The 22,800-nt window shown below is 47.7% G+C and overlaps 1 protein-coding gene across 3 annotated transcripts in view; it reads left to right on the top strand.

The window, feature by feature from the left end:
• Kdm3 (Lysine demethylase 3) overlaps nt 1-22,800 on the top strand; it is a 289,432-nt gene that overhangs the window by 94,851 nt on the left and 171,781 nt on the right. For all 3 annotated transcript variants that reach the window (XM_050191064.3, XM_050191061.3, XM_050191060.3), the window contains exon 2: nt 12,604-12,744. In XM_050191064.3, the coding sequence (XP_050047021.2) occupies nt 12,604-12,744 (141 nt within the window). The remainder of the gene's footprint in view (nt 1-12,603; nt 12,745-22,800) is intronic.

The raw sequence follows: 22,800 nt of genomic DNA, 5'->3' as shown, positions 1-22,800 counted from the left end.
TTCATTCATTCATTCATTCATTATAAATACTCTCAATCGTCGAAGCTTTAAAGAGGGGAGTGAGGTTACAATTGAAAGAGCAATTGAACATTCAGAAAGAGTGGCGCAACATTATACAAGCGTTAAAAATATAACACTGAAAAACATTAACTATAACGAACAGTAAAGATGGCTTGACATTAAGCAAGAATAGTGGCTAGTAAACACAAAGGAAGGAGAAAAAAAATAATGAAATAGAAACTTCAGCGGTTAATAATATGCCAGATGCGTACGTAATTGAGATGCTCAGTGAATGCGCACCACGCGAACCGATGTATATCTTTACACATACTCCAAAAGCTTCTGACCATTGATTGGGTCCACCGTCGTCATACCAGCTTTCAAGTAATGGCTATCAGAACAAACCATGGAGCACTTCTATATTGCCAGTAAACTATGCAAATCATTGGCCCGAAACGTTAAAAAAAAAGAGGTATCAGTTCTTTAAAACCGAATTAGAACGAAACGTTTTCCTTTTCGGGAATTCTAAATAAAGGTTAGCTGATCGCTCAATGTTTATTTTTGTGTTTTTATTTTGAAGCTATATTAATCGCATGCGTCTCTGCCACCTTCCTTGCAACTGTGCCACCTTCCTTGCAAACATAGCAGTCATATTCCTACTCTTCACTGCTACTGTTATTAGATTTTGAGCCCACAGAAGAGTTTTGCGAGCACGTGCTGAGATGGCTCGCTGCGTCGTTTGCTCAGTCCTCCAACCGCGCATAGCCTACCAGCCGCCTACTTTCTGCTCCGCAGTGGGCAAGTCTGGAAGTCCGCGCGTCCTCGTCTTACACCCAATGCCATATCTGCAAGAGCACGCTCAGCTTAACCCTGTCTCGGAGCTCTTGACTCACAAGGCCAGAATCCTTGAAGGACAGCCGCATTGCGGTTTCGGCTGCTCTTCACTCATTTCACTCTGACCATGACACTGTGTGTGAATGACTTTCTTCCGTGGTGCTTGGCGTCTCTTACCGCAAATAAGTCAATCAACCTTCGCTGATGTAATCAGCCAACTTGTCGCTCTGGCTGAATCAGACGCTCTGACACCCGCATTTCAAGGCCATTGTGTGGTGTATACGGATGCAGCGGTCATTCCACGGGCAGAACGGATCTCATCCGTAAGCACACTTATCCTGGAATTAAGTATGCACATACCTAATCCACCGAAACGCCAGATTCCTTGTTATTAGAACTACAAGTCATACTTGATGCCTTCGAGTGTGCCAGCGCGTAATCAAACGTTGCGGAACTTAATGTCTACACTAATTGAATCGGTGCGTCGAAGAAACTCGAGATAGCTACAAACACATGCTAAATCTGCAAAAAAAAAATAAAAATAAAAAAAAACACGTTGGCTAACCAAGTCGTCCCATTTCTTTACTGCAGTTCACTGGGTTCAGAGACATGGTGGGAATCCTTTCCCAACAGCCTAGCCCACCAAATGGCTCGCTCGCCATCTTTGACTGATAGCCCACAGCCTCGCTTTCGTCTGACCCCCCTAGCTCTTCTCCGAGCCCACCAAGTCCAATTTAGGACGAAACGCGCGTGCACCGTGTGTCTGCTTCCTTCTCCGCAATCTTTCCCGGGTGGAGCGTCTTCAGAGGCTAGTGTGGCCCATGCAGCTGATGTCACCTGTGTTTGGGGATGTGCAAGTGACAAGGCTGCAACGTGTCCTAAGTGCGCGGCACGTTATTCTGCGGCCGATATTCGTCACCTTCTGTGGCTGTGCGCTGTGATGCAGGATGTTAGGCGCAGGATGGGTCAGGGAGACCAAAGCCGAATGTCCCAGATGATTTCACCAATTGGATACCAGACAACAAATGCGCCAACTCATTTCTGCAGTGCCTGTATCACACAAAGCTGCCTGCTTTTATTTGATGCGCTTTTGTTAGTTTTCTTTTTTCCTCACTTGATATATGCCTTGCGGCGTGTCCTCCGAATAGGTGAAAAAAGAAAGAGCCTTATCGATACACGTCGGCTGTATCGTGGACGCCAAGGACGCAATAGGCGTTATATTGTTGTGACACGAATGGGCACTTAGGATCCTGCTTGTTGTGGCTGTGCTTGTATTTGCGCGCACGGGCCTGCCCCGAGCGAGATCTCGATATGCCGTCAGAAGTGGGCGACGTGTCGTAAGCAGCAACTCTCGATGACATTATTCCTTTCCGGGGATTCAGAAAGCGCTCGTCAGGTTATGTCGAAGGTCGAGCCAGAGCCGTCAGTCATGTTTTCCGTCCAGCAGCCATCAAGCTTAAATATTAGCAAGGCAGCTAGAGGCCTTCCTTGTCGAGACAGCGGTCATTTGCGCCAAACTGCCCCAAAAAGGCATCTTGGCGGAAAATTGTGGCAAGCCTGCGCCAAATAAAGCACGAAAGCCTCCTTTCATTTATGCTGCCTCGGTAGTAAAACTGGAACCAGAACCTGAAGCACACCGTTGTCAAAGTCACCATCCTGGAACTCAATGGAGCTGCCATGGCCACGGCTATAGACGATGCCATCGGCTTTCCATTGGCTGTTTTCTTGCATTTCTCTCCGGTCGATGTTTCAATGTACTGCCGCGTTACGATCTTTTTTTCTGTTGTTGTGCCGTGTTAAGAACGGCCCGCCGACGTGCAAGTTTTGCCAACCAGTTGCGACCGCGGGCGGAAATTTTTCCTGGAGCGTCGCCGCAAACCTCTAGCCACGGCGTGACTAAGTCGACTGTGTGTCGAGAACAATACGCGCGTCCTCAACTCTCCGTTGCTGGAGCGGAGTTCGACGAAGCAGGCTTTGTACCTGCACTCGCCACCGCCGCCCTGGTCTGCCGCGAGCGGGGAAGCGCCGCGGGAACGTCGACGGAGACCCCTTCCTACGCACCGTTCTTGCAGTAAGCCCCGAGTTCTGCGAAGACAGTCGGACCTCGGCGGGCTCCGTGAACCTGTGTGTGTGTGTGTGCGTGTGTGTGTAAGCCCTCGCGCAAAGAGGCGGCCGTTTCCGTCACCTGGGTACGGGGGAGGACCGAGTGTTTATAAACCGCTGTTGTGCGGATGCTCAGTACTCTTTCTCTCGCAGTCGTGCTAGACTGATGAACTGCATCTAAATACTGTAAATAAACCCATATTCCTCGTTCTCGATGAGAAGCAGTCCTTCCCTTCAACAACGTCCTCAGCGTGGATAAGTTGGACGACGGCATGGGCCAGCTACCTTCTAATTCATGCCCGACTCCAATCTTGACAGCGAGTTACGAACGGTGGGATTTAGCCCCCAATCATAACAGTCGTTTGTGCTTCAGTTTAGTATTCTTCGTACCATCGCGGCACCAGAGCTCGCTCGAGGAGGCCTGATGCCGGATCAGAAGTAAGCCTCGGGTAATGTCCAGTCCCAGCACAGTTGTTGGCTGTGCTGCTTTAAAAATAACAATATTAATATTTTTATTGGTCGTTTGCAGCGCGTCGGACGCGCAACACCTGGTGCAAGTCTAAATGGACGCGTAGGTTTATATCGCGATATACGCAATGGGAAAGTCATTCTATGGAGATGAAACTTTTTTTGGTGATTTCAGCCTGCGTTCCTCATTGATGCGCATGCATAAAGCTGACTCCGCTATTATGTATTGATTACTTCAGTTAAAACTACGGCTACATCTGGTGTATGTTGAACACTGCGACAATTCAGATTTTGGCCTGCGCCAAGACATCCGCCGAAAGGTCAAAGGGCTGTACCATGCAGTCATGCATGATTGAGCCAAGGAAAAAAAAAAAAAAAGCCGCCAGGTCAGACCACTTTTTTAGACATGCACGATTCCAGCTTTGTCTCAGGAGTATGCGAAAAGGCACGACTGCGTAAACGGAACAGTTTCGTTGCAAATCGAAACGTCGTTCGTCAGAGCGCTTTTAAATGCGCAAGTCCGCCGACTAGTTTGTTGCTGCCTGTACACTATGTGCATGACAAATAGGTGCACTTTAAAAACTCTCACAGACAGGATGATTGCGGCGGGTTTCCTTGTGGCTGAGACCTGCGAAGCGCCTTGACATTTCGCAGGTGTACGTTGACATACTGCTGTCAACGGCACTAAGCGAGGCGAGGAGACCGCCCGTGAGCAATAACAACTTCCACTGGCAGGGCATGACGCACCTTGCGAAGCCCCAGAATCCAGCATATATGCCATTGAATAGCTACGTATTCCGATGCACGGTCAGCAAAATGCTCGTTGCAGCTGTCACGGCGATACTGTACACATTATCACTGAGCAGCGGTGTCTTTTCTGCGGACAAGCACCGCACCTATAAGGACGTCGTCTTCAGTAGTCTACAAAATGCACACAATGCACTGGAACGTCAAAGGTCATTTCAAGGTAATTTGCGTGAAGAAAGTCGCTTCTCCCATGCACGTATGACTTTCGTCCCTGCGACAGTAGAAAGTAATAAAACGATGCTGCTAAGTATTAGCGGCGAGAATTTGGAGTGGCGCCCTCTCGCGAGTGACGGCACGGCCAGGACGCCGCTCGCTCCGGCTTGCTTGGCTGCCGTGCTCGCTGGTTCACTTCGTGCATACTTGGGGTGTTGGCGGCTCGAGCCGTACTTACAGAGGAATATTTCGGATTATTTCTGCTCCCATTCCTGAACCGCAGTTTCTTCTTCAAAACCGCGTGAATCGAGAAAATTAGCGACTTGGATATCGCAAGCTATGTAGCGCTGAAAGGGTCTACTGTTCCTGCGATACATGTTGCTTAAAAAGAATGTCTGCAAGCTCAACACGAGAAGTTATGTATGATGCTCCTCTAAACACTTAACATTCTCTTAGTACTTAGCTGTGAGAGACATCGCATTTTACGTGGAAGGAAATTAACCTTGATATTTGGTGTCAACATTATAAAATCGTGTTAGAAGGAAGCTTTCATCATGATTCTTATTACTCTGGTGAGTTTTAGTCAAATGTGGCATCTGTATTAAGGCCTAAAAGGAAGAGTTAGGCGCGCTTTTTTTTGTGAAAAGGTTTGGTACTACTTTCACCGTTCTCTGGAACAGGCACCCAGAAACGCATTGGCTGTTAACACGACGGCGCATCATGCGTTGTATATATATGCTTAACGAGTACCATAACAGCAGTCACATGAAAGAAAATTTCGTGGTTAAGATCGAGAACCAATCAACTGCAAGCGATGAAATGTGTCATAGTGGTCCTCGCTAGCTTTTATCGACGACATGGGACACCCCTCCCCCAACGGAAACAACCGACTGTCGTTATTGCGAGGCACGCATTGTTCGCGAAACCGAGCCGCGCACTACAACGTCGAATTGAAACCATGCAGTAGCTCTTTACAGCGCCAATTACAATGCCTATAGCATACTCGAGGCACTACAGCGCAGCTTAGGCTCCCTTGAAATGGAAAATTCAGACACATTCTGCCTCACCATGTCTCGATCCTGCGTTGTTTAATTATACGAACTGAAAACTATTCGCTTGGTCAGTACGTACAAGAAAACCTCGCATACCCGCCTCATAAAGAAGACACCACAAGCCTCACATGAATTCACTTGACTTTTGACCTCTAGTGGGGAACAATATCTTCAATATGTGCCACACTACTAATGAATGAGGCTTGGGCTTCTTGCCGGCTGCAGCGAAACGGTACAAAAGGCACATTTCACTAAAATATTTGGCCCGAGCAACCTGTGTCAGTTCTCCAAAGAGGTTCATCATGTCTGTTTCTCAAGCAAGAAGCCCCAGTAAATTGCTCAAGTGAGCTGAACGTGTAGCATGGAAAGGGAATAAATATTGGTACATTCCTTTCCATGTGCTGCAGAGCTGTAAGCCTCAATCAGCTTTGCTTAAAATTACCCCCACTTAAGTTTAACCGGTGCAGAACGGCCTTTTGAGAATCACTTAAAAACGCAAGTGGTGCTGGCAGAATCTAAACTGCAGTGTTAAGTCCTCGTGTTACTGCCGAGCGTTTCTGTGAAGAAATAGAACAATTCGATATTATACCATGAACTACTCGCCGTCAGCAAACATCTTTCAGTGGGTTAAAATCAAGATAAATGTACAAGTCATGTATAGCCAGCGTTTGATTGTGACAAACATGTTGCACCATGGTGGATATGGAATCCTAACTGTATTCTTCTGTACTGTGCTTTTGCGTATATGCTTTTATTATTCACATGAGCTACTGCTGCAAATTGTAGATCCGCGCATGAAAAACCCGTAATGGGCTGGTCTGAGCTCCCTCGAGGGGCACTATTAAAATTATGAGGTTTTACGTGCCAAAACCACTATCTGATTATGAGAGACGCCGTAGTGGAAAACTTCGGAAATTTTGACCACGTAGGGTTCTTTAGCGTGCACCTAAATCTAAGTACATGGGTCTTTTTGTATTTCGCCTCCATCGAAATGCGGCCGTCTGGCCGGGGTTCGATCCCGCGACCTCGTGCTCAGCAGCCCAACACCATAGCCACTGAGCAACCACGGCGGGTGAGTGGCACTACAGCGTTGCCTTTGAGAAATATATTGTCGTCTAGAAAATAAGCTCCTTGATTGCATTTTCGCGAACGAAGACTTCGTAAAAGATATATTTGAGAAGCCCGTCATAAGTATGCAAGCATAGAGTACGAGGGCGAACAAACGGAAACACTGCAGAAGGCGCCCGGGCACCGCCGAACTGCAGCAGACGACAAGCGCGAGTCCGTGCCCTGACGTCACGCGAGCGCCGCTCGCAGCGCCCCTCTAGGTCGTTCTCGGGGCTAATAGAACCTTGCTAAATGTGTACCGCATGTTGCTAAGTCTAGACACTCGCAGGTTACTGTTAATCGCGCATCTGCTTTTTGCGAAGGCAGACACTGACGAGGAGGTCTACTTTTTCTGGTTTAGCCACGTTTATCGGGGCCCAGTGCTGAATCGCTGAATGTTCTTGCAACGTTTACAACGCGCACCCACTGGAAACAAACGGTATCGCGTCCAGTCTATATGTCATGTCAGTGCGCTCAGTTCTGTTGGACCTGCGTCCTGCATATATGACAGCCGGGAGTTGTGAAATTTACGACCGAGGTCAATTGAGCTGCTTATCTCCCGCTGTATCTCAATTGTTGCAAAGGCATAGTTTATTTGCAGATGAGCATCATCATTACCAGCCTTTCTTTATGTCCACTGGGGGCAGGGCGAAGGCCTCTCGCATTACATCTGCCTTGCGCTAGCTGATTCCAACTTGCCCTTGCAAATTGTTTAATTTCGTCATTCACCTAATTTTATGTCGTCCTCGATTGCGCTTCCTTCCCTTGGCACCAATTTTGTAACTCCAATGGTCCACCGTTTATGTGCCTTACGCATTACATGACTTTTCTAGCTCCATCTTTGTCTCTTAATGTCAACTGTAGAATATCGGCTATCCTCGTTTGCTCTCTCTTCCACACCACCCGCTTCCTTTCTCTTATCATTACGCTTAAAATTTTTCGTTCCATCGCTCTTTGCCCGGTCGTTAACTTGTTCTCGAGCTTCTTTAACCTTCATGTTTCTGCCCTATATATTAGAACCGGAAGAATGCAATGATTGCACACTTTTCTTTTCAACGACAGTGGTAAGCTTCCACTCAGGAGTTGTTAATGCCTGCCGTATGCATCCAACCCATTTTTTATTCTGTAAATTTCCTTCTCATGATCCGGGTCTCTTTTGAGTAATTGACCTAGAATAATGTGCTCCTGCATATACTTCAGAGGCTGACTGGCGGTCATGATTTCTTCTTCGCTTGACAGGTTATTAAGCATTACCTTTCTCTTTTGCATAATAATCTTCAATCGTACTCTTACACTTTCTTGGTTAAAGTCATCAAGCATTTGTTGCATTGCATCCCCCGTGTTGCAGAACAGGACAACGTAATCTGCAAACCGAAGGTTGACATATTCGCCGTTGATGATCTCTTCTAAGCCTTCCCAATGTAATAGCTTAGGAGAACATACAATACTCTTAAGGCATAATTCTGCGTTCCGCTTTTACTGAGGGTTGCTGTTAAGCGAGAACTTTAGATAACCTGGAAGCGAAGGCCGTTGCCTTAAAGGTCGAAGGTCGTCAGAAGGGTTCGCTGAAACGGTATTCTCGGGCGATCACTTTCAGAGATGGGGCTCTGTTCTGGACATTCTGCCATTTTCTTTGAGGCGTGACGTAGGTTCGACGTGTACAAAATGGCGCTGATTGCCTCGTTTTGCTTCCGTAACGTGACGCAAATTTGACGTTTCGCCTATGAAACTGTACTGTAGGCTATGAACGTAACGTTCTTGGTAAAGCAAAACAGTTTTCTTACACGGTAAAAATAAAGCAGCTAGCTCAAGGCATACGATTTTTCAGTCGAAAACACTTCTCGCTTCCGTTGTCTGCTGTGTACAAGCCATCGTCTGCTTCTTTAACCAGGATGCGTGTCCCCGAGAAACGGAATGAGTCACCGTAAATTGGCGCTACTACGCTTGTTTTCTACCTTGAGACGCCATACGCGACCAACATGTGGTGATAAGCGCCCATCCTAGACCGCGTTAGCACTATCTCGTGAAACGCAAGTGGCTCGGCTCGACTCTGCTGGCTGAGAAGCGCCCGACTATCACCGATGGCATTGCGCCCGCCAGAGGTATACCCGCTTGTGCGACGCAAGCGTCGAATCCGCCCCCCCCCCCCCCCTCACTTCGCTGCTTATGCCGCGTTCAGACTGCAGTCGCACCCGCTATAAATGGCGTATTTATTGCAATTTACGCAACTGCTGGAACGACTGTTTACGCAGTTAGCAACCGCCTACGTTCACATTGAGCCTTTCGATAAGATACGTTTTTTTACGACTGGCCACTCACCGTTCTGGGACAGCCGCGTTTCGCATTTTTTAACATGGCGCCGATCAGCAAGCGGCTGTTAGCGCAGGTCGAGGCTCTTCAAGCCCAAAGTTTTCAGGCGCTGGTCGTAGAGTAACGGCCTCTGTCCCACTTCTTCAATTAGTTATTCATCGCTGCACAGCGAAGAAGCTTCCGCACTTAGCATCATCACTAGGCACGGGCAATGTACACAACACAATGAGACCAGAAAACCGCACTGCACTCAGGGACACCGCGCGCGTTCGGCGCGAACCCGGGAAAACGCGGATGGCATCGGCAGCAGCAGTAAGGAACAGCGTTGCAACGCCGGATGGCTGGGAAGGCGGTCATCGGATGAAAACGCGGAATATGGGGAGGCCGGAAGCTCTGTGACCGGAAGATGCAAACCGAAACTGCTTCGTGCATTGGCGGCGTCGTAACAGTCGTATCTGTGCTTGTCGTAAAAGTAGCGGGTACTCCAACATTTACGCCCAGGCTGGTTGCGATTGTTGTGTATTTTCCGCTAAATGCAGCAGTAGTGTGAACAAAGTAGTTGCGCTTTTTGCGTTTACGCTTACGTTCCGTGCGAACGATCCGTACGTAGCGCACGTAGTCTGAACATAGCATTACTCGCACTGTGTGAGGAAACTTCAGGGCGCCGTCTTGCATACATTTCTTTTTATAAATTCAAATTCTGCCGTTTTCATAACCTCCGAATATGTGAGAAGTCGTTAATTTTGATTACAGTACGAACGCAACAGAGAAAAGTGAAAAAAATCGCAGGAGGTTTGTAATGTTCACCAGAATTATTTGAAATAATCATGTTTTTTTTTAAATAAAAACAATAGTGACTCAAAAAACAAGTGCCAACACCATCCGAAAGCGTTGCATAGCTATGAGCACACGTTATAAACAAGATTTTCATGACCCCAGGCGACGGGGAAAATACGGCGATACACATGCCTCTCGGCCGCCATTGCATATAGTTCGTGCGGCTTGTCGCACCACAAATTCTGGCGGGAGATCTCTGCAATGGTGGCCCAACGCCACGTCACGCAACGTCAAATTGATGTTTATGAAACAGCCCTTCCTGTGATGAAATGGGATATGCCTTCAGCTTACTAGCAAGCCGACATGGCGGCTATCCTGGACGCCATCACATATTCGCGAAATTGCAGATGCATTGCACAGGCTTTTGCACGCTACCGTTCACTTTCCTTTTCAAGCGCTAACGTCGGAATATTGTTGCCAAGGGCCAGGAAAAAAACAAAAAAACCATTAGTCGATAAAATCTGCAGCTCCACGTCACGTTGCTTCATCTTGATGAAAACGCAAAACTGCATTTCGCAACACTTCCGCTCCCGGCACAAATTTCAAAGCACGTGATCTGTCGACAGCCAATCAGAGAGTCAACATGGCGGAAAATGGCGGCCGGGCAGTCGCCACGCGTATGGTGTACTGGAATAGGGTAGTGTGCCGTCCGGGGGCGAAAACGTGCCTCTTTTTGCGATGACGGCCGGGAGTGCTGGAGCACGCCGGTCTACTGCAGCGTCATCTGTCGCTGCAGCCTGGAGTCATTGGTGGCAAGAGGAAAATGGTGCAACACAGGGCCTCCGGGATTGGCAGTTATGGTTGTCGCGGAGGTCATGCATGTACGTTTAGAGCTCGCCGATTGGTTGCTGTGGGTTTTCCTGCCGCGTTCGCACATCCTTTATGCGCACGGCAAGCGCTGGGTTTGCTAATGTACTTTGTGTGTGTGTGTGTGTGTGTGTGTGTGTGTGTGTGTGTGTGTGTGTGTGTGTGTGTGTGTGTGTGTGTGTGTGTGTGTGTGTGTGTGTGTGTGTGTGTGTGTGTGTGTGTGTGTGTGTGTGTGTGTGTGTGTGTGTGTGTGTGTGTGTGTGTGTTCCTGCATAACGATCACAACTCCGGGCTGCTTTAGATCGGGCACATTGAGAGCATTAGCTGTATTCTTTCCCTTCGGTGCCCTTTTATGGAGCGAAATATCTAAACGTTAGCGGCTGCATTCGTCACAGAGCAGTATTTTTTTTTTTCTTTAGTGAAACCTGGACCGCTTTTCTGGCTGATATAAAATGAAAAAAATCCCGTGCAACCGACCAGGCACAGTGCAGGTGCTCTTTCCGGGCTTTTCATCCTCGTGTCTTTCGAAATACTAAAATCATATATCATATGCGTACTTACCGAACGGAACGAGCAGATGAGTGTTTGTCTTCTGTAACCGAAACGCTGAGCCATTGGCTGAGCAGACCATCAGGAACACTGCATGATCTGTGGTCGAAAACGCGCAAGCATAGACTGCGTTATTGATGTATCTTAACTGTTTGTATTATTTATTTTCTTTGCTAATTATAAGAATTTCAGTTGTGTTTTGAGAGCGTTTTAGTTTATAAATGCAGAAAGTTTTGCACAACATGTTTAAATTTCGCGCGCAAGGCACGCCGGTCGATCGCAGCGCCCTGCTGGTGGCGTCATCGCAAAAGCGTCCCCAGTTCTCCCATTGTTTTTCCGTAGGGACGACACACTGCCCCATTCCATACGCCATACTAGTCTAGCCACCCTAGCCATACCACGCGGGTCGAGAATAGAGCCCATATTTTCACTTTCGCGAGATTTCGCGTGACTCGGCACCGGACTTGTCCGCACATACAGCCGACGGCGTTTCCGGCGCAGTGCCAAGCTCGCTATCTACGCACAGTGCCAAAAGCGCTGTCGGTCGTATACTTTGACACACCCACTGCTGAGTCTCGCGAAAGTGAACTTATCTCCGAAAGTAATCGCCCCTGTAATCGTTCTGGTTCGAAAGGAGGTTGGAGCCGTTCGCATTTGTTTCGATTTAAACGAGTTACATAGCTGTGTTCCTAAGAGAGCGATGTTCACACATTGCCTACTATAGATGACTCTTGGGTCTCTTAACCGAACATTTTCATAGGAAGGCTCTGATATCTGTCAAGCTCTCCGAGTTTCAGCCACTGATCGCGTTCACTACGCCCGCAGGGGTGGTATTGCTTCTAATGAATATCTTTGAATCACTTCAGCGCCCGAGTACTTTCACAAAAAAGATGTCGGATTGCAGGTACAGTGGGCGCGGTTAATCTAATGGCCGGAGCACATTTTTGTTTCTGGCAGGCTTCACTGCCGGGCCCCGTTTTATGTATGGTGCGATGCCGTGCTTCGTCCCGCGGTCGCTATGGTGGATCCGAACCATGACGCAGCAGGAGAGACAAACTTTGCGAAGTTGTTTCTGCTCCCGCTCGACATCAACGACGCGATAAAACAGACGGTACCGCGGCTTAAAATGCACTGCTCGTGAGATGCTCTGTAGCTGTTACGCATTCTGCCGCTCTATGCCGCACATCTGCGTTCTTCACTGAAAGCGCAAGGTACTTTCCAGGCGTGCGAGAACGAAAGGCGCACTGTGTGGTAAGCGAACAAGGAGCTACGGGAGCGGCGGAGCTCAATCCATATACGCTTACTCACATCTGAAAGCTGTGCGTATATGAGCGGCCTTCATTGTGCCGCCAACTCTGCAGCCATATACGCTGCAACGAACCGGGTGATCGCCACAATGCCCTTTCCATGACGTTTTTGTCATTCTCCTGACGCTTTTCTGCGGCGTTGTGCAGTCGTTGGCAGGAAGGAACCCTGCCGTTGCAATAGCTAAAATTCCATTCGATACTTGGGGCGGTGGCATTTTCTTGTCCAGTGCTGTACATATCAAATGACGGTAACCGTTTGCTCCTTTCAGGTTCTGGTTGAGTTTGACAACGCCGACTGGAAGCGGCGCGAGTGGATCCGTGTGTACGAGGACCCCTTCGCGGCGTTTCTCGTTGAGGAGACCCTGACGTGGCATGTGCGCAACTCCGAAGAATCGCCGAGTCCCGCACTGGTGAGTGGCTTCTCTCCGTCCATCACTGCAGGTGCGCGGCGGATGACGCTGGTTCGGCACGTGTGCCCGCCTCATCACGACCGTGACGACTTGGGAGCTTTTATAAACGCACTTGAACGTTCAATACCTTAGAGTTCACTGCGCAAGATGTAGATATTCAAGCGCATATGGCGTTCACTTGCATTATTGTTTTGTGTGTGTGTGTGTGTGTGTGTGTGTGTGTGTGTGTGTGTGTGTGTGCGTGTGTGTGTGTGTGTGTGTGTGTGTGTGTGTGTGTGTGTGTGTGTGTGTGTGTGTGTGTGTGTGTGTGTGTGTGTGTGTGTGTGTGTGTGTGTGTGTGTTTTGATTTACATTCTCTCACTTTTATGACTGAGGCTATAATATATTCGAAGCTTCTGGCATGTCATAACTAGCTGAAAGGCAGTATCGCCTGTTCCTCGTTGTCCTTCCACCCTTTGTTTTCGCGTTAGAAGTTTCATTATTTTACTTCCCGTGCCATTGTCGATTTCACCGTAGACATTGTCGCTACGAGTCCAGGTTCTTATCCTTAGATGGTGCCTTTAAAAACCGCTGATATTTCCTTGTGTTTCGCCTAATTAGAATGTAGGCAGCGACTATAGCTAGGCAACTTCATATAGCGTCCCGCGTTTCCCTGCGAAATATTTATATCGTCTATCATTTTTAATGGCGCGCTATGTAGCCTTTTTGTTCTTCGTCGTTGAAGAAATATTTCAAATGCGCCGCAAATTAAATAAGCGTATTCCTAGCTGATTCTCTTGCTGCATAAATGTGACATGGCGTGCATCTTTCTGTAGAAGGTTAATGCCACCTAACTCTCTTTCCGCGTTAAGACGAGCTTAAAAGTCAGGAACCTGCGACACTTAGTAATACCGACAAGCAGTTTGTGAAGGCCAGTCTATTAAAACCGCTGCACGCATTTTCGAGATAAATAGCAGCTTTAATGATATGCTGGATACGTTAGCCTGACTGTTTGTCTGGCATGCTGCTTCGGGTGCTGGGTGATGAGTATGGTATATGAAGTGATAGGAACACTTCACAGCACATAAAGTCACACACATGTATACACATGTACACTATAGAGATATTTACAAAGTTTCGTTAAGCCTCGGGGTCCGCAAGAACGTCAGCAGCGCTTTTGTAGCGTGTAACACGCAAGTAGTGCTTTGCCATGGTCCGCGAATGTGCCGCAGTTCCAAGCTCGAGTACCGTTGCAGGGGTAGTGCCGCCTTCAAAGGCGCTCTCTCTCTCTCTCTCTCTCTCTCTCTCTCTCTCTCTCTCTCTCTCTCTCTCTCGTAGCAGCAGCGGTCGCACAGAACACGTTGCAGGTCAAAGCACATTGGCGAGTCCGTCAGTTTAAGCTTGCACTTGAAGTAGTTCGTGTAGGCCACGTTGAGTCTGATGCGGTGTAGGCATGTTTGGTCTTCTTGTCTACTGAAACCTCGCGACATGTAAAAGTCACGATGCATCAATTTTGTCTTGGGCTCCGTACTGATGGCTCGCATCTGTCTAGAGCGATCGATGGAAATGCCAAGCATGTGCAGATATCAGTGTCGCCGCGTCTTTTCTCGGTAAAGGTGTCTGGACCATTTCTCTCGAAGCGCCGTGTCCAGCTTTGGCAGCGTGGTCAGCCTGGACGTTTCCTTGTTTTCCGCAGTGGGCTGGTAAGCACTGCAGCACAACGCTGTGATACAGTTCGCAGGCTTTATTACATAGGCGTCTGATGTCCATCACGAGTTGTCCCTGCATGCGTGGCGACTGCAGGGACTGCAGGACCGCTCTTGAGTCGGTGAAGAGGACCCAAGACTCAGCTCTCTGGTCTGTGATGTAGATAAGAGCTGCCGGCAGTGCAGCTAGTTCAGTGGCTGTAGCTGAAGTGCGGTGACTGAGAGTGGCAGGGACGGTAACACTCGCAGACGGAATCTAGACACCGATGGCAGATAATCTTGGCGGACTGGAGCCACCAGTGTAAATATGACGGTGGGCTCTGTAACTGGTGTTAATATGCCCTAGAGCAAAATATGTCAGCACTGGGCCGGGAGTATTTCTCTTGCTCTTGAATCCAAGCACGAAAGTGACAATAGACCACAAAGGAAATTTCCATGGTAGCTCCGTCATAGAAGGGCCGAGAGCAAGTTTCGCACCACAGGACTGCTGTCTGAAGCAAGCGGAACTCGGGCAGCAAAGTGCATATGGACCCGAACAAACTCCTGCTGTTGTAGAAGCACTGCAACTAATAGGCGTCTGTTCTCTGCAAGGGTTCCTATTCTTGATATGTTTTTCGGTAGGGCGAGGCACATCCGCAAGGCTTTTGCTTGCGTACGAGTGAGTGCTTTTACATTTACTTGAGAAATGCCCTGTCGCATAGGAAGGCTACATTGCAGGAGACCCTCACAGAGAGCCATATGCATACCGCCGTATACCAGCACGCCACACGTCTCGGAAGCCACGCGCGGACTTCGAGGGCGCGTCGCTAGGTGGCGCAGCGGGTCTAGAGGGTAACGCAAGAGCGAAGTCCGGCGACAGTACGCGCCATTTACATGACGCGTTTCGGCTGTGGCAGTACGATGTGTGGCTGCATTGTTTCGCTGCTCATCGCATTCACGTCGACATTCATGGTGAGGTGGATTCTGCCGGATTTCTCTTAATTAATATTTTTTTTAAAAACAGGTGGGGGCGTATGCATGATAGCTAAAAAATGGTTGATTTAATCCCCATAGTGAACTTTTTTTTTCGTTCTGTTACATTATTGTGCATGTTCATAAGCCTTTTATTTCTGTCCATATCTATTAAAAAAGCTTAGTGCGATTTTGTACCATTAAAGTTTCTCTCGATAGTTGAAGGAAATACCACTGCTCGAGCGGCTCACATTAAGCATTTGGCAAGCGAGAGTGCAAATGCTCACATCGCAGAAAGGGTCTTTCTAGCAGTGCGTGTATGCGTTCTTGTCAGTTAACTCCTTCCATCCAACGATTACAACAGCACCAAGACGAGACGAAGCCACTTCATTTTCCAGTTTTAGTTTCTGTGATATTAGTTGGAATTGTGCCCTATATACAAGCTAGCCGTAACCTACCCGCAGCTTCAAGGTCGCTTTGAGGTATTTTATCTTGTGAAATGCCAAGTACACCCTTGAGAAAAAGTATACGGGACACAGGGTCTCGAAAAAACTAAATTTCTTTGTAATTAACACGCATAAACTAAAATTAACGTGTGCTCTGCAAAGTTCGCAATGCCAAGTTTGGGCTGCAGCCCTCAATTTCAAGTTGCATTGACAGTGAGAGGAAAAAATTGGCCTTATCGCGCAATCCCTGGTCCGTACACTTTTGTGTACACGTGTAGTAAACAACGCACCTTGTTTACCATTTTGCGTAGCTAATAAGCGACACCAGTTTGTACCCATTAAACAACGTGTCCATCTGGGCATCTTTGAAACACTGTTTTAAGTATTGCAGTAGATGTATTTAATTGGGGTAAGCTTAAAGCCGACCACGCAGTTAATGTGGTGGTTAAAAGGGTAACTGCTGTTGAAATGACAGTCTGTAAGCTCGGACACAAGTTGCATAGACGTGTATATTTCAAGCGTCCCTTTGTGTTTACGAACCTACCAGTGTCGGTTTTTTAGTACATATTGGAAAAAAAAAAAAGAAACGCCACCTGATTCCTTACGAAATTGTCATCTTGCATGCCTGGGCTGCGGCCCATTCGCGCTAGTTTCGTAAGTCTATCATATAAGGTGGTTGCGCAGCGGGAAACATTGTCCGCGCATGGCGTCACCCTGAGTCTTGTAATTTCGCCAGTGAGCATTACCGAAAGCGGTTGCCCAAAGCGTTTGGAGAGGGAGCGCGCGATGCTCGTTACGTAGTCTGCTGGCTCCGATTGTACTTGCGATCGTGACCTTGCGACCCATTTCACTGCTCATTATGATGACCGCGCAAAGGGCACGACCTGCCATGAAGACGGTAGGCGAAGGAGCGGTCAAGCGCGTCACGTAAGAGCTTGACCGCGGGGTCACTTGAGCCGGCTCCGCAGTGCCTTCAAGGAGTTGACTGTGCAATGAGAGGAGGACGGAATGAAAGACTCAAAACTTACAAAGCGCAGACCGCCAAATTTAGCACGCACCGGTATTAACGTACGCATGCGCGGTGTTTCTCGCAGCTCTCGCAGTCTCTTCTCGTACTTATTGACACTAAGTCAGATTCGCAGTGCCACTTGCCCAAGAAAAACTATATATAGGGGAGCGTAATAAGTATGTGGAATACGAGCAGGCGCGGAAAGTCTGTTGTAGCTTAGCGGTGTGCAGCATGTCATTGTTGGAAGATAGATACGACAGAATGGGGGGGGGGGGGGGAGCAACAACAACAAAGCAGACGTGGTTTGACTCGGATGTTCTATTTTGGGAGCAGCATTATCAATAGGCAGAACACTCGAATATATTCAGGCATGCCCAAATAAAGCGGACTTCTTAAAAATTTTGGTTCTTTCCATTCAGTTTTACTATTCTCTTGCCCGACGCGCATGGCGTCTTATCACATCAGTAACGGTGCGGTGGTGGCATTCCAGCCGATCACCAAGAGTTAAAAAAGCGTATAAAGAAAGGTCAGTTCTGACTTAGCAGCTGGGCTGCATAGACACACGCGCCCGTAATGCGGATGCTACAAAAAATCGGATCAGTGTCAGTCACTGCGCGTGTGCGTAACTATATTAGCGACTTGAAAAATTGAAATTAGCTACGCGTAGCACCGAGGTACCGATTATCACTAGTATAGTAATCGAAATTACAAAAACAAACCGTCCTGCACCACGCGTTTTACGGGCGAATAAAAAAATAAAACTTCTTGATCATGTTGGCTGGGTTTACGAAACATTGTATTTTCAGCTTAGATGGGACATACGAAGGGAAAGACACGCACATTACTTTGTGGGTGCGTCTCTTTTATATGTCTCATCTAGCGCCCATAGACAATGTTGAATAAAATCATACTGTCTCGCAGCTCATGCACGCATCTTTTCCTAATTTCTTCTACTTCATCTGTGATGAATGTTTCTGAACACGACCATAAAAGTGTGCTCACATTTGCGACAAATGAAATTTCAGTGATACTTGATGTTCTTTGATGCATATATTATCAGTGACTCGGCTGGCCGACGTAAGCATTTCCGCATGAAAGAGGAATCGCGTGGACGCTGACAGAAGTATATTTGGCTGGCTTGTGTTTAACAAAACAGCAAGATTAAAAGTTCCTTTAACTGTGGAGCAAACATACCAGAGCCTATTTTTATCCGAGAAAGAAAAAAATGCAAAAGCCGTCTACCAAAAGTGCCTAACGGGTTAAATCAAACTCGAGGGAGTTATAGTTAACGAACCGTCCGATTAACGTACGTAGCCTTACTGCCGTTGCATTGTTACCGAGTTTGCCGTAAATAACATTCAGCTCTTTTGTAAACATCTGCGTCGTCAAATATGGCAATACACTGCAGTAGTAGTGGCTGTTATTCTTTTTTCCCCCTAAACCAAGGCTGCGTTCGAAAACAACCATCAGCTTTCGCGAATAATAGAGGAAACGTATCACATTAAGAAAATGTGTGCGTCAGCTGCACGATATTCCGCTTGTTAACCGGTAACACAGGTTCAGCAGGTGGCTTTAGTTTTTGTTGTTTTTTATGAATAGATTATAGTGACTAACCAGTAACTAGTGAAACTTGCTGCGCGTGCTCGATCATTTGGTTCGGTTTATGTGTGCGGCGCATGTTTCGAAAAGGTAATCGCTCTTCATGTGGCCGTCACTTGGGCTGTTTATTTTTGCGCTTTAAAGTACTCGCAATTAATTTCAATTAGCCAGTCCGCGTCGCCGTTCAACTAGTATTTGGAGTGATTGTGCAGGGTATTAAGGAACTTCTACTGGGTCGCCTTGAGCTTCTAAGTTTAGGAAATGCGTCCAAATCGAGATAATTGTAAATGCGTTTTCATACGCGCACCTTTAGTGGGTACAAATAAACATCGCACTTCGGTAAGGTGCACCTGGTGTGGTGATTTAAGCGGTCACTTACTTTGTACGTCGTGCTAAATTACGTTTCATTTGTGAATGGGACTTTCGCAATAATTGCGTGACTTCGACAGTTTCTTGGCATAAACTGCACTTTGAAACGTTACGAAATTCTTCCGCTTTAAGCGCTCTATCAAACGACAACTTGCAAGGCCGGAATACTGTAACGATTCCGTTTAGCGCATGTTCCTTCTCGCTTCGCCACGTTATGGCTGCATAATCGCCGGTCGTAGGCGTCGGCTGATCGGAGTGTAATAGAGCCGGGCGAAGCGAATCGTTGCATCGTACCGTGTCGTAATTTCTGTGTCTTGTGCTGTCGCGTAAGTACTTGTTAGCTCAACGACCGTTTTCTTTTTGAAGCGTAGCTTCGCGAACCCTTCCGGACCTCCCTGACCACGGATGCTCGTTGCAGCTGCGGTCTTGCCGAACAGCTCTATACTTAACAAAAAAAAATTAATTACGTGCCTGATGGTGGGATCTAACGTCGGTCGCCCCAGCACAGCAGCGCGATGCATCAGGCCGCAGTCGCACATCCACTTCTATCGTTGCCAACGCCGTCTAGCTCTCGGAGACGATCGCCGCACTTGTGTCGCAGTGCGGCGACAACTTGTATGAAACATTTAGCGATTTAAATGAAATTACCATTTCAGTAGCCGTTGGCAACAAATTTGAGACGGGAAGTCTGTCGGTTGGTTCTCCTGCCTCAACTTGGTTGTCGAGGTGGCAAGCCCGCTCAGTTGCCTCGTTCTGTTTCCCTATAAACATACGAACCGCTTCTCGCCTCTGGCGAGCTGAGCTTAACGGCGTGGAGTTCCAGGATTTACCATGTCGTCCACCTGCGTCACATTTCCGTTCGTATGTCGGAAGCAAACGGTGAGCTATCTTTTACAACTGATATTCTGCAACACTGTTGCGTCATAAATGTGGGAAATCATGGTGGTGCCTCGAAAAAATGGCAGGCTTTATCTTTGCAATTTAATCCCCACAAAGCCCAAATAACCTTAAAACAACTTGCTCGCATTTATTTTGGCCATGGAGGGTATAGTGGTACGAAGAAACCAGTAGAAATGATAACTGAACAAAAATCATTCGAACATTAAATAATAAAGTATTAATTTATATAATATTAATTTCTAATTAATAAAATTGCTGAACTATCCACAACTGAAAGAAGCAGCTTCCTCCAGGCTATCAAAAACGCTCGTATGGGCTCTCTATTGCGTGTCCAGCGCTTAAATCAGTCTTTTGGCATCCAATTCTGTGTATCAGAAATATGTTGATCTTTGTGGAGTTATGCGTACGCTCTGAACTTTAGCATTTAAGAACAGACTGCTGAAATCGTTAGTTTACTATATCGCAGTGAAGCGGCGCCGCAAAATGTGTGGGCGTGTAGACGAAACGCAGCTACAAGGTCAGATGCAGCCTACAGCCGCGCACGCTGCTTTCTTTTTTTTAATGTTTACAGTAGCAATAAAACTGTCCATTTGACGTAAGGGATAGTCCTCTTCTGTGGTCACTTTTTTCTTGGATCGCCTGCTGGAAAAAGCAAGGTACTCCTACTTTTGCCCGGTGCTCCGCAAAGTGCTGCCATTGCGCACTTTGTGTCCCATTGCGAGCGTTTCGCGCCATCAGGTGAAACATCTGTCCCCTAATAGATTCTAGCATCGATATCCCGTTTCCCTAAAGGATGGTGTTCATATCGCCGAATTCACTGCCACAAGTCACTCGTACCCACTGCACGCATTCGTGCGTCAAGACGTAACGTATAAAGAGGTCGGTGGAGACGTGCCTAACGTTATTAATGGGAGCGTCACTGCTGGCTTCCACTTGGCTTACCCTGGCGGGTAGGCGCGTCTTCACTGCGATAAAAGGGCCGCTGGGGGGGGGTCGCCCGCGCGAAAGAGCTGCGCGTATGGGGTCAGTGGCCGGGCTGCGTGCCAGGATGAGTCACCTCGTGCCAGGTGCTGCGTCCCAGGCAGTGCGCACTGCTGTGCGCAGCAAGGTGCTCGGGCCACGGCGCCGCCTCCTTTTCTGTGCCTGGTCGGGGCGTGGTCGAGGCCCGCTGGGTATACAGTACCGCAGAGGCCGAGGAACGACGATGTATGCGCACAGCGGCAGGGATTCGGCAGAGATTTCCAGGGCACGTCGTGCCGACTGCGTGCTGCTCGGCTTTCTTTTTCGGTCGTGTGCGTCCACGTGGCACCCTCGAAATTGTGGAAGGTTTCGAGTTTGATTTTAAATGTGCTCCTGAGGTTTCATTGCCGAGTTCCCACCTCGTGGAAACTTCGCCCGCGTCGTCAGCCCTGCGCAATTCATTTTCCTACTGCCACGTGTTCGACCTCCTCAGTCATCTATAGCAAGCCGTTGTGTGATGCGTTAAAGGTCCACTACTTGTATTCTGGAGAATCAGGTCTTGGTGCTTAGTCCAGGATTAACACTGTAAGTAACGCTAAATACAATTACAGGGACAAGGCGGTTCGGACTGTCGCATGTCCTCCTCGTTATGCAACAAAGAACAGATACCATACTTCGGCACATTGCAGCTAATGCAGGATCTAAAGTGAGCTAATTTTAGGGTACTACGCATGGCTTTAAACAACGGGTATCTTTATAGAATGTGAATGTACGGTTTGCAAAACTGCGTAACCGAGGTAAAAAAGACATGTATGCTAATGTATACGTCCGCTTTGTTCTTTCTTAGCATAAAGACCATGTAAATCTTCTGTATAGAATGCGCCAGAGAGACCGCGTTATACAAGTTCCCTTTTTTTTAATTTGTCCTCGTGTACGCCGTTTTGAGATGCTAACCTCGCGACGGCGTAATTAGCAAATGTCGCTTACATTTACACCACAGTGTTCCAGGCGGCCGTTAAAATTTGAGATGCCCACAATTCTCGTAAATAATGCTCCTGTAGGAATATTTGTCAGTAACATTTGCGTCAATCTGCACAGTTTCACAGACCTTCCCTGTCGGAGGCGTGACGTATGGCGTACAGATGCCAACGCCGTATCGCGAGGTGGTTGCGACTGATACTTGCTTATCACCAGACTGGCTGCAAAGCGTCACCGGCTTCCCCCGCGCGCACGGCGGCCGCATTTCGATGGGGGCGAAATGCGAAAACACCCGTGTGCTTAGATTTAGGTGCACGTTACTGAACCCCAGGTGGTCAAAATTTCCTGAGTCCTCCACTACGGCGTGCCTCATAATCAGAAAGTGGTTTTGGCACGTAAAATCCCATAATTTAATTTTTTTTTCCATGCGTGTCGATCTAATGGAGCAGGCCATTTCCTTCCCACTGATTCGCAGTGAAGGGAAACGAGAGTAAACTTTGATCCCAGATATCTGGAAGCCCCGCGTTCGAAAAAAAAAAAAAAAAATCCTGCGAAGTGGAGTTTTCTTATAGATGAAGATCGCCTTCTAGTTTGTTTATACAAATACTGTCCTAAATTTCATTTTTATTAATTATAGTTTTTGAAAGTCACTGCAAGACGAAAGTAGAAATGAATGCCTTCTTCGCTTTACATCAGAAGGAGGATGCAGGCAGACCTAGCCTTGCAAAAATTGCCGTCAATTGCTCCGCCTGAACGTTGCCTATAAACCGCGATATCGTCTGAAACACTTTGCAGTACAACTAGCAAGACCAGGCCTCAGAAGCAAGTTGATTCTGAGCCCAATACGTTGCGCGTTTTCCGAACCACGACGACCCATACGGCTCACCATTCACTTCCCAACCCTTTATCACGGAGGAAATTTAGGAGGAGCCGAAGCACCTCTCTCCTAAATATCCAACGTCCTCGCGGGAATAAACTATCACTTGCATTTGAGTGTGGTGCCCCCTTGCGCTTGACTTCATCTTTAGTATATAATGTTCAATGTCACCAAAGCTTGACAATACACACACGACGACGGCGATCCAAATCTTGTCTTGCACCGCCAAGCAGGAGTTTGCGCTGACCCTGTGCGCATGCGATAAAGGAGAGCGGCATCAGT

The sequence above is a fragment of the Dermacentor andersoni genome, chromosome 1, assembly GCF_023375885.2.
Source record: "Dermacentor andersoni chromosome 1, qqDerAnde1_hic_scaffold, whole genome shotgun sequence".
Classification (NCBI taxonomy): Eukaryota; Metazoa; Arthropoda; class Arachnida; order Ixodida; family Ixodidae; genus Dermacentor; species Dermacentor andersoni.
Note: the sequence above shows the minus strand (reverse complement) of the source record. Positions and strands in the feature narration are given on the sequence as shown.